The following is a 17,113-nucleotide window of genomic DNA, read 5'->3' as shown; positions in this document are numbered from 1 at the left end:
GTGTCAATTTTTGGATTATTATAATCTTCTCCAATTCAAACACTTATAATAGATTGACAACCTTCTTAAAGATCAAGTCACAGGGTTAATGATCTTGGTTCAACTTTTATACTTTCGGCTATTTAAACCTTCTATATGTAGTAATTATTTTTGATGAAACGATTATTTTTTAATAGAGATCCTTATTTTAATGAGTGGATGTGATGAATGTTTTAGCAAATGAGGTGGATAACTAAACATTTACCAATAATTCTTACATTTCTTAGTTTAAGTTAAACTTAATCTAAGTAACAACTTTTAAAGTTCAAGTTTATAATGATGTTAAACAGAATCTTGTACTGATCTTAGATTTTGAAATTCCTTTACCAAAACCTTAACATATTCTTACAACACCATCATGGAAAGGGGTTTATTATTAAGTTGTACAAATTCAAAACAAGAAAAATAATAATGAAAGAGCTAGTATACATAAGAATGAGGACAGCTCATCAAAAAAAGTTTGTGCAAGATATGACGAGCTTTGCACATAACCTCGAGTGGTTGAGCTTTAGGCATGGTAAGGCCTATCCCTTCGGTTAAATCAACTAATCCGTTTTCACTCACCCTCTCCCATTGAAAGCTTTGGATTAGTGAAGCCAATGTAAGCCCCATGATACGTTGGGCTAGCCCTTCTCCGGGGCAAGCCCTTCGCCCCAATCCAAATGATATTATTTTGGGTATTTTTTCATCTTTTTTGCCTTCAAATCTCTCAGGTTTGAACTTTTCTGCTTCTTCCCAAACATTTGGATCTCTATTAATTGCCCATGCATTAACTATTAACATCGTTCCACGAGGCACATCGAATCCAGCAATCTTACAATCTTCCGATGGCATGTGAGGGAGAAGGAGTGGTGCCGCCGGGAACAATCGAAGAGTGTCAGAGATAACTCCTTGAAGATAAGGGAGTTTAGCAAGATCGGGTTCGTCCACTAGGCGGTCTTGACCGATTAGGGAATCTATCTCGGTGGTCGCCTTCATCAATACCTCAGGGTGATTTACTAATAGTGACAATGCCCATTCCAATGTCACTGATGATGTATCTGTACCAGCAAGTATCATAACCTACATACATGTTAAAACTTGTTTAAGAATGATTAAGATAGAACTTCAAATATGAGACCGAAAATAAAAAAGATTGTTGAAATTATATCACTTACAAGTATAATCCCTTTGATGATTTCATCGGTATAGTAGTTTGGCTGCTTTTCTTGTAAAACAAGCAAGTGATCAATCATTGAGTTACATTCATTGGAAAGACGACGTTGATCTATGAGGCGTTGGAAGAAGACATCCATCTTCTTTTGAAGCTTGGCCAAGTTCTTTTCGTAGTTACCATAATCAAATAACCTTAGAATTGTCAAAAACTCATTTGGATGTAACACATCACTTTTCTCGAATACCTCTCTTACAATATTCCTAAATTCCTTAGCCTCCTCATAATCCGAAAGTTCTCCTTGGCCAAAGTACCTTTTTCCGGCAACCATCCTCATGATTACGTTAAAGGATAGCTCAGATAACCGGGACCTTATTAATAATTTAGCAAACATATCATTCATGAGTAATAAAAAAGGACTAAACTGTTTATTATGTGATTTTTTTAAAATTAATTTTTTCTTAAAACATAAACTTGTATCAATAAATGTTTTATGAAGACTTTAACAATAAGAACATTAGTTTTTGCGCTCTATCCGTAAACTAGACGACGGATCAAAAATTAGAGTAAGAGGGTTTGAACACAGAGTTAGTCCTGGGGTTAGGGCATCCAACTCTATAGTATATAGTAAAATTTATTAATAAAGTCCAAGTTTACTAATTATTAATGGTGAGTATTCCTATTAGGCCAAATTGAATCTTTTTTCTAATTTTAATATGTAAAAGATTGCACTAATTTACAAATAAAAAATTAATTTATATGTACTAAAATGAAGAAAACTTACTCATGAGGGATAACGATTAAGTTAATAATAAATAAAAATTAGTATAACTAAGACAGCCTAAAAATTAGGGATGACCAGTCAAACATAATATAAAGAAAAAGTTTTGGGAACTTAAATTTAATGTAAGAATGATTATTTTTTTAAAATAACATGGGGAGAATTGAAATTAGGGCAAAGACCACTAAGGTGCACTAGACTAACATTATTTTTAAGGATATGAATTAAAGTGCTCTTATATTACTACTTTGGTTATAATACAATAAGTACCTCATATCCACATGTGCAAAAGTGGAAGAAGAAACTTGATAAAGGCCTTGAAGTAGATATTTGACTTCATCTTGTCGAATGGATAAGAAACTATTGATACGACTGGTGGACATAATCTCGACTGTCATGAGACGTCGCAGGTTTCTCCAATGATCGCCATAAGGTGCATTAATCACGGTAGTGTGGTTGTAGCCAAAATACTTTCCAGAAATAAAGAATGGACGATTGGCTAGAACAGCATCATTTTTGGTGAAGCATTCTTCAACTGCTGATGGGGAAGATATGATCACAGCAAGCTGGTTTCCCAGTTGAAGGGAGAAGACAGGTCCTAGTTTTTGGGAGAGTTGGTGAAGGGTCCGATGAGGTAGGCCATTTAGGAGATGAAGATGGCCGATGACCGGAAAAGTGGGTGATGGACATGGGGGATTGTTGTTTCTCTTTAGGCGTTTATGAGATGAAAGAAAGATGAAAATTATTGCTAGAAAGAGGCCGGAGATCAGAGAGGCGTATAACAAGGTAGTACTAGTTGTTAGATCCATGTTTGGTCCAAACTCCAAAGAACAGAAGAGATTTAATATATTATGTTGGGTCTTTTTTTATTGATTGGGTTTTAATATTTACAACTTGTTTCAAAGTTCACTTATTTAAAAAATGCCCAATTGCTATTGATGGCTCAAATTTGTTATTTTGTTTTTGTCTTTATTTTTTTTAAATACATTTAAATTTTTTATTATATAGCTTATAATTTGAATGGTGAAATATAAAATTATAATTATCAAAATTTAACTTATAAGACATTCTAACACATGAATGCACAATTCTTCTTTTTACTTGAACATAATATTTTTATTTTCTTAATTAATTTTTTATATTTGTAAAAAAAATAACAATTCTATTTTTTCGATTTATTTAACTATTACCATACATAAAATATTTTGTAAAGAATTCAATGCGTATATCAAAAATATACTCAATCTAAAACACAAAATGCTCAAATTGGCAAATCGTACATAAAGTTACGTCGTTATTATGTTTTTTGAAAAATAAATACAAAATATATATCTATCCAAATTTTCTCAAATCTATCTTCAGATTGCACATTTTTTTAGTCACTCAACCCAATTTGACAAATTAAAATGTATAAATTTCAAAACCAATACTCAATTAAAAAAAATATGTTCAAAACGCCTCAATATCATTTCATTTAAAAACGTGACAAATTAATTATAAAAAAAATATTATGTTAAAATAAGATAATGAACGTTTTGTCTATTTAAAAAAACCTCAAATATTTAAAATTTTGATAATTCGAACTCTATATAATATAATTCAAAGTTAAACCACATCTAATAAAACTATCCAAGTTAGAATTTTTCCTTTTAAAAATTAATTTAAAAGTTGAGATCTAAAAACATTTAGAGCTATTTTGATTTTTTGTTTTCATTTCTTATTAAAAATAATTCAATCACTTATTATATTTTTCAACCATTCAGTTGATAGACTAAGTTGCTGAGTTTTTCCTCTTAGTTTGAGATACTCAACTTTGGTTTGAGTTTTATTTAGACTCACATAATATAATATGAAGTGAAATTATATTTGTCATCTAGGCTTTCTCTAGGTTACATAATATAATATGAAGTGAAATTATATTTGTCATCTTGGCTTTCTCTAGGTTTGATAGAACAGAACAAGAGAGTGGGAAGAGCAAAATAGATTCAGAAGTTTGTGGTAGAAGCTAAAGAAGAAGTTTGCACTGTTTGATCGACTTCAAATTTTGACAACTAAATGACTATTTTTAGGGCTATGTTCTTGACAGTGAAGATTTGTTTTTTTGTTTGAAACTTTTAAGTTAGTCCGACGAACAACCAGAATTGTATAACTTGTATGGTTGGTTGATCTTTCTATTTATTGTTCTCTTTTTATTATTTGTCAATATTGTTGTGTGATCTTGATGCAATTGATTATACTCTAGTTTGGTTATATCTAGAGTGTACCCTTACTTGTAACATTGTTAATGATAATGGATTGTTAAGTCGCATATTCGGTCCCATAGTTTTTTACTCTTGATTTGAAGATAAGTTTTTACGCTAAAATTTGTCTTGCATTTAGTCTTGATTTCATTTTGTTTTGCTAATTTCTTGTACTCAATTTATTGGAAAATTGTTCATTTTTTAAAATACATTTCTCATCAAAGCTTGATTTTATTTGAGTATAAGGATGGAGACTAACATATCCATAATTGTGAGCTTGAATGACTGTAATTATAATATTTGAAAGACTAAAATGGAAGATTTGCTTTATGTGGAATTTTTTCACTTGCTAGTGTTCTCTTCAACCAAGTCTGTAAAAAAGTGTAGATGATTATAAATTTTGCATAGATAAGTATGTGGTTATATTCGTAAATGGGTTTATGATAATATTTTAAACCATATGATCTCTATTATTGATGCTCGTACTCTTTGGACTAAAATTTAAGAACTGTATGAGAGAAAAACTAGTAATAGTTAAATTTGATAAAACAATTGATGTCCTTAAGGTATCAAGTTAGTTCTTCGATAAATGACCACTTGAATACTTTTGTGGGAATTATTAATCAATTGGAGGCGATGAAACTCATTTTTGATGACGATGTACAAGGTTTATGTCTACTTGATACTCTACATAACCCATGAAAGACATTTAGAACAACTTTGTCAAATTCTGCTCCAGATAATGTTCTCTCAATTGATTTAGTAAAGAACAATGTGTTGAATGAAGAGATAAGATGAAAGACACAAAACTGTTCTTTACAATCTGAGGTATTGGTTACATAATCTAGAGGGAGAAGTAAACATCAAGATATAAGTAATCATAACAAATCTTGTGGGCTTCCAATAAGTGAGCAAATGGTAAGTGTCATCATTAAGGCCTGAAGAGCCATATCAAGAAAAGTTGTTTTAAATTGAAGAAGGAGAATAAAAAAAAGTAGAACACGTTTCATACTTACAACCACAAAGAATTTAAAATCATAATTATGTTGTTATTATTGATGATTTCCGTATTGATTGTTATAATTATGTTGAGAATGTTAATTTGTCTTGTGATGAAATGTATTGGATTAGGGATAGGTACCTTGATTCCTGTGAGGAGAGGATGAAGCTCCAGCTTCGCTCTTAGTTCAACTCGGTAGAACAAGGAAAAAGCCCAGCTATTGAAGATGAATGTTACCTTTATCTTAATGGAACTCCAACTAGTTGTAAGGCTGGTATAACTTACACATACCAGACTACGAAGATAGATAGCAGATCTGGATGGGGGCCCTTGGAGAATATAACAGCATTTGGATGCTTCTATTCATGCGACATCACGACGATATTTTTTCTCAACATATGAGGCTGGTGATTTTGGTAATGCTCATATAGGCAATGCTGGTAAAGCTAAAGTGGTTGAAATTGGTAATGTTTGTGATGAGATGGCTAATGACACTACTCTTGTTGTAGAATGGGTTAAGCATTTCCTGAAATCCGATTCAATCTTGTATCGTTTGGAAGATTGGATGATGACGAATTCTATAATTCTTTTTGTTGGTGAATGAAAGCTTAAAAAGGGATCAATGGTTGTTGCTAAAGACAAAGACTTTCGAATTCGTATACTATTCATTATGGAATATCTAAATGTTACATAAGTATTTATGAAACTGATTATTCTTCTTAGTTGTGGCACAAACGGTTATCTCATATTAGTGAGAAAGACTTAGCTTTGTTGGCTAGGAAGAATATGTTATGTGGGGTTTCAAATCTGCACCTAAAGAGATGTCCATATTGTTTGGCTAAAAAAAAAAACGAGTGACATTTAGATCATCTAAATTGAAAAGAAAATCAGAATTGGTGCATTATGATGTATGTTGGCCAATGAAGTGAAGATTATTTAATGATGCGTACTACTTATAACCTTAATTGATGACTATTCTCGAAAAGTTTGGACATATACATTAAAGACGAAACATCAAGTGCAAGACACATTCAAAGTGTTTCCAACCTTAGTTGAAAGAAAAACTGAAAAAAAGGTGAAGTGTATTCGAATGTATAACGAGGGAGAGTACATTAGGCCTTTTGATGAGTATTTTCGACAGTAGTATATCCGTCACAAAAAAATTGTCTCCGAAAATATCATAGTTAAATGAGTTGGCTGAAAAAATGAATATGACACTAGTAAAAATGGTTAGATGTGTGCTTTCATCAACAAAGTTGTCAAAATACTTTTGGGGTGAAGCATTGTGTATAGTGGTACATGTGTTAAATCTCGCACCATATTTTCCTTTGAACTTTGATGTGCCAAACCATGTTTGAATTGGTAAAAATTTCTCTTATGACTATCTTCGAGTATTTGAGTGTATGACTTACATGCAGTTCTCAAAGATGAGATGTCAAAGTAGGAAGACAAGACTAAGAAGTGTGTTTGTCTGCTATGGACTGGATGAGTTTGGATATATGTTCTTTGATCCTATTAATATGAAGTTTATTCGTATTCGTGATGTTGTATTTATGGAGGATTATACCATTGAGGATATCAACAAGGTGGACGAGGTTGTTCCCACTCAAGTAAATGAGGAATTGGTTGAAATGAATTCAATTTTAGATGATCCTAACTCAATAAGCACAAATAACGATCAAACTGAAAATCATGGTTTGGATTTACATGTTAGTAATCCTTTAAATACTAATGATTTTGTTGATGTTAGCTCTAATAGTGAAGCTAATGCTAGAAATGAAAATGAGCAAGGAAATGAAAATGTTGAGGAGTCCATATCTTCTAAAGAACCAAGACAGTCAACTCGATAGAGATCCTTCAGTTAGATACCCAACAAATGAGTATATATTTTTCACTAATGGTGGAAAATCCAAAAGTTTTAAAAAAGTATTAGAAAGTGAAAATAAAAAGGAATGGATTTATGTTATGAAATATTAAATACAATCTCTTTGTGTGAATAACACGTTTAAACTAATAAAGTTGTCTAACGACAAGAAGACTTTGAAAAATTGATGGCTTTATCGGTTGAAGCAAGATAAGAATACTTCACAACCTATATATAAGGCTCGGTTGGTTGTAAAAGGCTTCTCACAAAGAAAAGGTATTGACTTTGGTGAGATCTTTGCTCATGTGGTAAAAATGCAATATATTCGCGTGGTTCTTGGTTTAGCCGTTGGTCTAAATCTAGAGGTTGAGCACATGGATGTGAATACAACCTTTTTCATGGAGATTTAGAAGAATAGATATATATAAAGCAAATAGTGGGTTTTCAAGAAAAATTGAAAGAAGTTTATGTTTGCAAATTAGTGAAGAGTCTTTACGGCTTGAAACAAGCGCCATAACAATGGTATAGGAAGTTCAATTTGGTTATGGTTAAACATGGGTACAAGATGAACAAGACCAGTCATCGCGTTTTTGTGCGAAAATTCTCTAATGATGATTTTATTAGTTTTTCTACACTATGAAATGATACGCTGATTGTTGAAAAAAATATTTCTAAAATTAGTGAGTTAAAAGAGACTTTGAGTAAATCGTTTGTCATGAAAGATTTAGGACCAACACATCAAATTCTTAGGATTCAAATTATCCGTGATCGAGATAATAGAAAATTGCATTTGTCAAAGGAGATTTACATTTAGAAAATTCTTCGACGCTTCAATATTGGCAAAGCTAAAGTGGTGAGTATTCCTTTAGCTTCTCACTTTAAGCTTATTCATATTGGTTGTCCTTCTATTGATGATGAGAAGTAGTTATGAAGAACATTCCATATTTTTCAATAGTTGGTAACCTTATGTACGCTATGATTTATATTAGACCCAATATAACGTACACTATTGATTTGGTGAGTAGATATTTATCAAATTTGGGAAGACATCATTGAAAAGCCGTGAAGTGGATTATTAGATAACTATGGGGAGCGACGAATATTCGACTAACTTTTGGATGTAATAAACTTATGTTAATTGGATATACTAATTCAGATTTGGCCAGAAACTTGGATAATCAAAAATCTATTTCAGGATATCTGGTGACTTATGTCGGGAGAGTCGTGGCTTGGAAATCTAAATTGCAAAAGTGTATTGCTTTTTCAAATACCGAAGTCGAACTTATAGTTGTTGTGAAGGCAACAAAATAATTACTATGGTTAAAAAAATTCACAATGGAGCTTAAGTTGAAACATGAAAGGTACGTTTTATTTTGTGATAATCAAAGTGCAATTCATCTTGCCAAGAATTCTTCATTTCATTCAAAGTCGAAACACATTGAAGTCCGTTATCACTGGATTCGTAATGCTTTGGATGAGAAGTTGTTATAACTCAAAAAGATTCATACAAATGATAATGGATAAGATATGATCACTAGTAAAAGAAGGGTAAATAGAGACCATCTCTAATGATTAGGTATAATATCAATTGGTATTAAGCTAATGATACATATGGACAAATACCGATTGGTATTATAATCAATCGGTATAGACCCTAAAAATATCTAGGAAAAATGGACGGCAATTTCGTCGCGTTCATTAAGTTATAGTACTTATTGGTAGAAATACCAATCGGTATTGTCAAACCCTAATTAACAAAATCCTGTTGTTGCGACAAAGGTTGTCGAAGATGATGATGGTTGTCGAAGTTCATCTAGGCACAAAGAACTACAACTTACAAATGGAACGCTACGTTTTCAAGCGCCGCAAAGACGATTTCTATTTCTTCGCATATCTTTCTCTATTTTTTGCTTACATTCACGATTCATTTGTATTTATGGTGGATCATGTTCTAATTTGATATTGATCGATCATATCAAAGTTTGTTAGTTATTTATAGATCTGGTTGAATCAAATTATTTGTGTGTTAGGAATATACATTATCAACCTTGGAAAGACATGGGACAAGCTTCTAATGGTAGTTATGGTTATAGTTGCAATTGAGAATCCTCAAGATATTATTGTTCAATTAGCTAGACCTTATGGACAAAGAGCAGTTCTGAAATTTGCACAATACATAGGAGATAATGCAATTATTGGTCGTCATACACCAGGAACTTTCACCAACCAACTTCAAACTTCATTTAGTGAACCTAGACTCTTAATCCTTACCGACCCTAGAACTGACCATCAGGTGTGTTGATAATCATACAATTTTGATCCATTTCATTAACAAGTTCTCATATTTGATCTTGAATTTTACAGTCAATTAAAGAAGTTGTACTTGGAAACATTCCAACTATTACCTGTTGTGAGAATGATTCACCTATGCGTTATGTTGATATTGGTATCCTTCTAACAATAAAGGGAAACATAGTATTGGCGGTTTGTTTTGGATTATTGGAAGGATGGTTTTGAAAACGAGAAACTCTATTCCTCAAGGACAAAATTGGGATGTGATGGTATGTATTTGTTCTTATTCAAATATATAATCTAAATAAGAAGGCCTTGATCTATTAGGGAAATGTTTAAAACTATAAACCATTATTGATTGTGTTTGAATTTGTAGGTGGATTTGTAACAATAAGAGGAAGAAGCTCATGTTGTGGATTATAATGATTATGGTGCTCCTGCTATTGGAATGGGTACTGATCAATGGACAACCAAAATACCTTATGTCTAATGTACCAATTGATATTATAACCAACAGGGTACTGATCAATGGACAACCAAAATACCTTATGTCTAATATACCAATTGATATTGTTAGGATCTAGGTCGCCGCTGATGGACCGGGGGTTGGACCGGTTAGCGGTTCTCACTCGTAGGGTGGTGGTTAATCCGGTTAGAGATTAACACCGGGGTTTCAATACTACACAACCTGTCACAAACCCTTGAACTAGGTTCAAGCGCGGAAGAGGTTTGCTTTCAAGTTGAAGCGGTACACGTGTATGATAGGCGGAATCGGTTTCGGATGAAGGAGATTTGAAGAATGGTGGGTCGGTTTCGGTTATCTGGATATTTGGTATGGTTAGTATGGAGTCGGTTTGGAGCGGTATGGATAAATTAGTCGGTTATGTAATGAAGCCAACAGAAAGTAAATGACACAACAGATTTTATGGATGTTCGGAGATAAAACTCCTACGTCACCCCTTCCTCTCGAAGCCGCGAGAAGGATATTCACTAAGGAATACAAATACAATCCGATCGAGACTTATTTCCTGCTCGATAACACTCTTACAATTCACACCGAAATTGTAACACACACTTAGAATTTAGCACTTAGGCTTTCTTAGAATACCACACTGTTATCACTTGTAGTAAATGCTTTCAACGCTTCACTTGTCTCACTTAATGTCTCGCTTGGTAACTCTTAGTAACTGCATTTACTCTTCTGCAACTGCCTCCTTTTATAGGTGAAATATGCCAACGGTCATATTTCGAAGCCTTGAATCTGATTGGCTGATCAGAGATGCAGTGATTCAGTGTCTCAGACCTGCCGGTCGTCTCAGACCTGGTATCCTGTTTCAGACCTGCCGGTCTGTAAGGCAAACCTGCTGGGTTTGTCTTTTACTCAATGTAGGCACTGTCTTCTTGGACAGTTGTCTGTACTTTGAAGATTTCCTTTCTGGTTTATCCCGAAGTAGAAGGATCCGGTAGTACTGTCTTCTGCAGCCTATAGGCTTTCCTCAGACTTGCATGGATATGGAAGTATTCAGTCTGTTCCTTTGGTATCATTCTCAACAGATACCCAAAGTGTCTTCTTGTACAGGTCGGCCACTTGACTTGGCCGAATGTCTTTTGGTAGTGAAGTAACCGGACTTCTTCCGGTTATGCTTGCCTTATGGATTGATCGGCTGTATGATGGTTCCGGTTTTGAGCTTTGGCCGATCCTTCCTTTGTGCGGTCACGTACCGAATACTCTTGATCGGTTTGGTAGCTTGACCGGTTCGGTTTCTTCAGTTGGTTTTCTTTTGTTCATCCGGTCCGGTTTCTTGTTCCTGCATGGGAAGTTTGTTTAAGTTAGGTTTATTCGAACCGGTATGAATTTATCTAACAATTTCTCCCTTTTTGATTATTTTATTTAAAATTATCAAAATCATGTAAGTTTGCAACCGTAGGCCGGTTGTTTTGTTTGGCCGATTTTTGAAAAAGGCTTAGAGAATTTTTCGAAAAATTTTGAGGGAGGAGTTTTGGAAGAATCTCTATCTTTTATCTAACAATTTCTCCCTTTTTGATTATTTTATTTAAAATTATCAAAATCATGTAGAAGTGCAAAATAAGGCCGGTATTCAAAAATAACTTTATATATTTATAGATAACCGGAAAAGACTAAGCAAAAATACTAAGGCAAGTAAGAAAAAGAAGGGTAGTCCCTATTCCGAGTCCGTGAATTCGTAGGCACTCTTCTTTCTCTTCGGTTGCGGTGGCGGTTGCGGTTGCGGTTGCGTGTAGTGTCGTGGGCGTTTAGATCGGGACCGCAGTTGTTCTTCGAGTTCATCCTCGACTTGGTCGTCTTGCTGCGAAGTACCCGTCTCGACCGGGTCAGAAATTGTATTGAGCATCTCCACAATCCGCACTTTCTTAGGGGCCGACTTCTTTCTTTTCTTTGGTGCTGAGGCGGAGGCGACCGGTGCTGAAGCAGAGGCGGCCACTTTCTTTTTCTTCTTGTTTGCTTCGGAGAACTCTTCCAGCCCACGTTTTTGTCTCTCCAGCCGTGCGGCATCATCCGCAGCTTGTCTTGCTATTTGCTCAGCATACCCTGGATACATGATCTCAGCCCTTCTTATTCTCTCGGCCTCTACTTCTTCCTCGGTCAGCGGAGTCGCTCGCGGCGCCTCTTTGTCTTTGCTAACTTCGGCGTCCAGCCTTTCCTGGACTCTCTTAGCAACCAGAGCATCGGCCTCTATAGCCGCGGCATCCGCGTTTGCCTTAGCTTTCAGAATTTCGGCCATCTGTTCGTTGAGTGCCTTTACCTCGGCCACGAGAGTCTCATTTGTCTTTTCTAGCGCTGACACCCGTTCAATTGTCGTGTCGACCCGTTCGAAATCCTTCTTTAATTCCGAAGTGATACCCTCCAGAGCTACAATATGCTGAGCACAATTTTCACGCTCACCGGCTTCTTCCCACAGTCCGGTGCTGAGTTCCGCTAGGCGTGCTTGATGTTGATCCACAACCTTCTTTGTTACATCGGCGAACTGCATGGCCGTATCGAAAATGTTCTCGCATCTATCCTTGAGCGGTTGAAGCTTAGAGACGTTGTGTTCAAGTATGCGGTTATCAATCTGCTCTGATATTGATGCCTCAAATTTCTGAAGCCGGTCTTCAATCTGCCCCGATGTGGACACTTCAAATTTCTTAAGTTGCTCACCAATCCGTCCCGAAACGGATGTTTCAAACTCTTGGAGCCGGTCTTCAATCCATTCCTTAGGAGGAACTGAAACGGTGGCTTCCGGTGGTGGAGTGGGAGGGGACTGCTCGGTCGGATCAGGATCGGCTCTCTCACCGGAGTCCATCAGTGCAGCATTCTAGGAAGTTCCAATGTAACCGCATCCTCCAAGTTCAATGCCGCATTTTCCAGGATCGGTACCTCGACATCCTCTAAAGTTTGGACTTCAACAGTTTTCGAAGTCGGTACCTCATCATCTTCTGGCATTGGTGTCTCAGTGTCTCTTGGTGTCTCAGTGTCCTCTCTTGAAGTTGTTGTCCAGTCTATTGGAAATTCTTCGATGACCGGAGCGGTATATACCGGAACTTGTTTCTGATTGCATATGGCTTCCAGCCGCTCTATTTCCTGCCGAATTTCCAGTTTGCCCTTTTCAAGCTTTTCCAATACTCGCGGTGCTACTGTAGACACCGATCCCCCTTCGGCATATTCTTCCTTAATCTTTCTGATACGCCTTCTTATCTTCCGAAGATGACTTCTCGGTATCAGTAGGCAAGTTCGGCATTGTGCCTCATGAATGGTATTGGATTTTGTGAGGCTTAAGATCATCTTCTCGACTTCCTCCAATCTGGCGATGCAATTTTCTTGCGAGAGGTCTGAGAGGATGTCTTTGTACTTTGTATTAAACCGGTACTCATGCCACTCCAGATATAAGTCTATGACGTCCTCGTCCCGCTTGTCGATGCCGAAAAAGATATTCTGTGCTAGTCTTTCGGCCTCGGCCTCATCGGCTTCTTCCCTGCTGAGGCCTTCATTATTGGCACCTGTGTCAACCCTGTCCTCACCCTCGGTAGTCTCAGGATTAGCGCTTTGTTCGGTATTATTCGGACTCCGAGCCGAAAGATCGTCGTCATGGTCCGTTCTATCCTCGGTTCCCTCTGTGTCGGCTTCCTCATCGGCCCACTCCTCATCTTCTGTTTGTTGCGGTGGGTCTTCGAAAGTTATCTTTTCTTTCCTCTTTCCTCCGGTGTTTTCTTTTGCCGGGGCATTTTTCTTCGCGGCTTTCTTCTTTCGGCCACCTGAGGAAGTGGAGGCCGACTGTTTTCTTGGAAGAAAGTGCCTTGATCGGATGATGCTACGTTGTATTATCCCAACACCGGGACCGACGTTGATGTTCAAGTGTAAGAAGATCTTACCGAGTTGTACGGCATACCCCCATGACCTGGCTGAATCTGATCTTACCATGTCCATGAGGTTGCTGAATACCGATCTTGCCCAGTTCACCTCTGTTCCTTCCATCAGACGAAAAATCATTTTGATTTTGTCTCTGGTCAGATTGCTGAAGTTTCCTCCTCTTGCCAGTATCGCCCTGGCAAAAACGTCACACGCCGGGATAAGCTCCGGTTTCAGCGTCTGTTTCTTTCCGGATGTGGTAACCGGCTTGTTGGTTGCCGATAAGATGCGGCAAGCGGTTTTGAAAGTATCATCGTCCATCTCTGCCATTGCGTCCATGCCGGTAGTTGGAAAACGCAAACTCTCGGCCACCACTGTTTCGGTGATCTCAACTTGAGAACCGCAAACTGTTGCGAGGATCCTATCGTATGAGATTGTTGCGGTTTTGAAGAACTCTTCGACCGCGTTCTTGTAAATTACGTGAGGGCCATCTAGAAAATATCCCAGACCGGTTTTAATCAGTCGGTCAATTACTTCTTTTGCCTCGGTTGTTCCATTCTGCCGAATCTCTTCAAAGTCCACTTGAGAGTATAGTTTGAATAATACCGAATCACGACCCATGTTTGAGAAGTTTGAGAATGAGAGAATTCGGCTTCAAAGAATTTAGTAGCTTAGAGAGAGAAAGTGAATTTGTGTGAAAATGAAAAATATGACGAAGGCCCCCTTTTATAGGCACGGTTTGGAAGCCAAACCGTCCCATCATGAATGGGCGGGAGTTTTCCCTCCAAAACGAAAGGACGCCAAACAATGGGCGGTTACGTACGAAACAGTGGGCGGCATTTTGAGCGGGAGATTTCCCTCCAAAATTTTGTCTATGTCATGGGTGACACAATCTTTTCCTTGAGACCGAATGGTAGATCGTTTCTAAGCCTATTCAGATATTTTGATTGATCGGTGTTTAACAGTTTCAAGCAGATTTTATAAGACCGGATAAGTAAGCGGTTACAGGTAGAAAGAGTGAACCGGTTACTTAGATAAGTGTTCAAGGAATTTAAGAAAACTCGATCATTTAAACTGAAATGATAATGAAATTCAGGAAATGTTAAGAGGAGAAAACCGATTATAAGATTCGGTACAGGAGTAGGCATATAGAAACAATGAAAACTATAGCCTATTCAACAGGCATTCTCCAGAGTCGTTCTCTTGCCGAACCACTGTTGAGGATGTTAGAAAAGGAAGCCGGTGTGCCTGGTCCGAACTCCGGTCGATACCCAAGAATCAGCTTGCTGATATGCGGTGCATACCCGAGACCCTTCTTGGTTATCACCATATCCTTCAAGTTTTCCCAGATGACCGAGGACCAGTTAATGGCCGATTTGTGAAGAATGTTGGTCATGATATTGTAGGTATTCTTGGAATACCGTTGATTGGGTGATTGACACAGGATTGACCTGGTCACGATTTCGAGCAAGAGCTGACCGTGGCTGGCAAGCTGGGTTTTTTTGGCCCAAACTGTTCCACCGGAAGAGGGGTTGCCGACAGGTAAAGTGCGGTTTCAAATCCCGCAGGGTCCTGAGCAGCCGGGAAGTCAGAGAAACCTTCAGCGGGTAGATCGAAGAGTGAAGAAAATTCATCCTCGTCGATCCAGAATGTGTGGTCTCGGACAGTCGAGACGATGTACTTCCCCCTGATGCAGGCGCTTCGAAAGAAGGCCTTGACGTCATCTAAAAGGATGGGACCGGCCTCTTCAAGAAACGGTTGAAGACCAGTTTGAACAAGAGAGTCATACATGAATCTCGTCTTAGCATTACAATCCCTTATGTCCGTGCACGAGTCGAAATCGATGCATAGAAAATTTCCCAGAGTTCTGCTCGGCATGATATCGGTATTGAGAGAGAGAAACGAGATTCAAGAGGGGATAGTGATTTTGTACTTTTGGATGTGATGAAACAAGAAGAGGATAACTCCTTATATAGAATCGGTTTTGGAGGGAAAATCTGTGTATTGATGGTTAGTTTTGTTTTATTAAGGAAGAGAATCTTTCCCTTTTAATGATGCATGGGGAAGGAGCAAATCGCAAGGCTCGAGGTAAATATTAGTTGGGAAGCGACCAGATTAGTTGGAAATTAAATATGTAGTTGGTTGGGAGTTATCTCATTAAATAAGATTATCTCATTAAGTGCATTTATCACATAAACAACATTGATTAGATAGAAACCGAAAGAGGTAGAGATAAAGCCGAAATATGTCATACAGAAATGAAAAGCACGAATAGAACCGAAGTGGACATGGATGAAGCCGATATGGTTAGATTTGAGTTGAATAATAATACATCCGGTGCATGAAGCAAAATGACCGGATGCAAGAAGGAGTGACTTAGCGGTTCCTCCTCCACTCTTCCTCAACCCGATCGTAGAACGAGTCGATGATTTCCTTGGTGAACACTTGGCTGCGGTCCAGATCTTCGCCTGGACAGGTTGGGACCCCAAGCTCCTCAAGCAGTCGGCTGATCTGGGGAACGAGTGCTACTGACCTGGTGCCGATTATCCAAATAAGGACATCGAACAGCACCCTGGACCAGTTGACCGGCGTCCTTGTTATGATGGCCGCCATCATATTGAACGTTGCCGTGCAATATGTGTTGGTTACATCTTTCCCGAGGATGCTCCTCCCTATAATGTCGTTGAGGAGCTGGTATTCAGCCCTCAAGGGATATTTAGAGCCATGGTCATCGACGGGCTCATCAGATCGAGAGAGGGAGAGAGAGACCTCAGCCTTAGTGTCGGCTGGAGGATGGAGGTCCGTGAGCCCTTGTTTGGGCAGACCGAAGCACCGAGCAAAATCTTGCTCGGTGAAATCAAAGAGAGTACCTCCAACTTTCGATTGGATGTGGGTATTGAAATATGGTGTCCCCCGGTACACCCTGGCATTGTTGAAAAATTCCACGACAGACTGAGGATAGATGGTTTGATTATCATCCAGAAAGTACTGGAGGCCGGTATCCTCCAGCTGTTTGATCATTCGATACAGATCATAATGATCTGTATCGGAGCAAGATTCAAAGTTAACTTGTAGGATGTTTGTGAAGATAGACATTTTGCCTTAGAGATGGAGAGAGTGTTTTGCCTTAGCTTTGTTTTGTGAGTGTTTGATTGAATGAGTACTCCCTTTAAATACTAGTTTCGGGGCTAGCCTATTGTCCGGGTATTAAGTGAGATGATGTGTATTAACTGCAGGGTAGGAATCTTTGCACAGAATAGGCAACTTTGCAGGTCTAGGTGTCGGTCATAGGCCTGGACTGTGAAAGATATCAAAAGATCTTCACGTCTTTTTAGGCATGACCAGGTTTATTCTAAAAGGTAATGATGCAGAGCAGAG

The 17,113-nt window shown here is 37.6% G+C and overlaps 1 protein-coding gene and 1 pseudogene across 1 annotated transcript; one reads left to right on the top strand and one right to left on the bottom strand.

Annotated features, from left to right (window-relative positions):
* Window positions 1-336: 336 nt before the first annotated feature.
* Window positions 337-2,782, bottom strand: LOC124921644 (cytochrome P450 81Q32-like). Its single transcript, XM_047462323.1, has 3 exons — window positions 2,244-2,782; window positions 1,197-1,563; window positions 337-1,101 (listed from the first exon to the last, which is right to left on the bottom strand). Exons 1-3 carry the CDS (start codon window positions 2,780-2,782, stop codon window positions 460-462), a joined length of 1,548 nt encoding a protein of 515 aa, XP_047318279.1. The 3' UTR covers window positions 337-459.
* Window positions 2,783-8,412: 5,630 nt separating this feature from the next.
* Window positions 8,413-9,792, top strand: LOC124929321 (annotated as a pseudogene).
* Window positions 9,793-17,113: the final 7,321 nt, after the last annotated feature.

Source organism: Impatiens glandulifera, chromosome 1 (genome assembly GCF_907164915.1).
Source record: "Impatiens glandulifera chromosome 1, dImpGla2.1, whole genome shotgun sequence".
NCBI lineage: Eukaryota > Viridiplantae > Streptophyta > Magnoliopsida > Ericales > Balsaminaceae > Impatiens > Impatiens glandulifera.
Note: the sequence above shows the minus strand (reverse complement) of the source record. Positions and strands in the feature narration are given on the sequence as shown.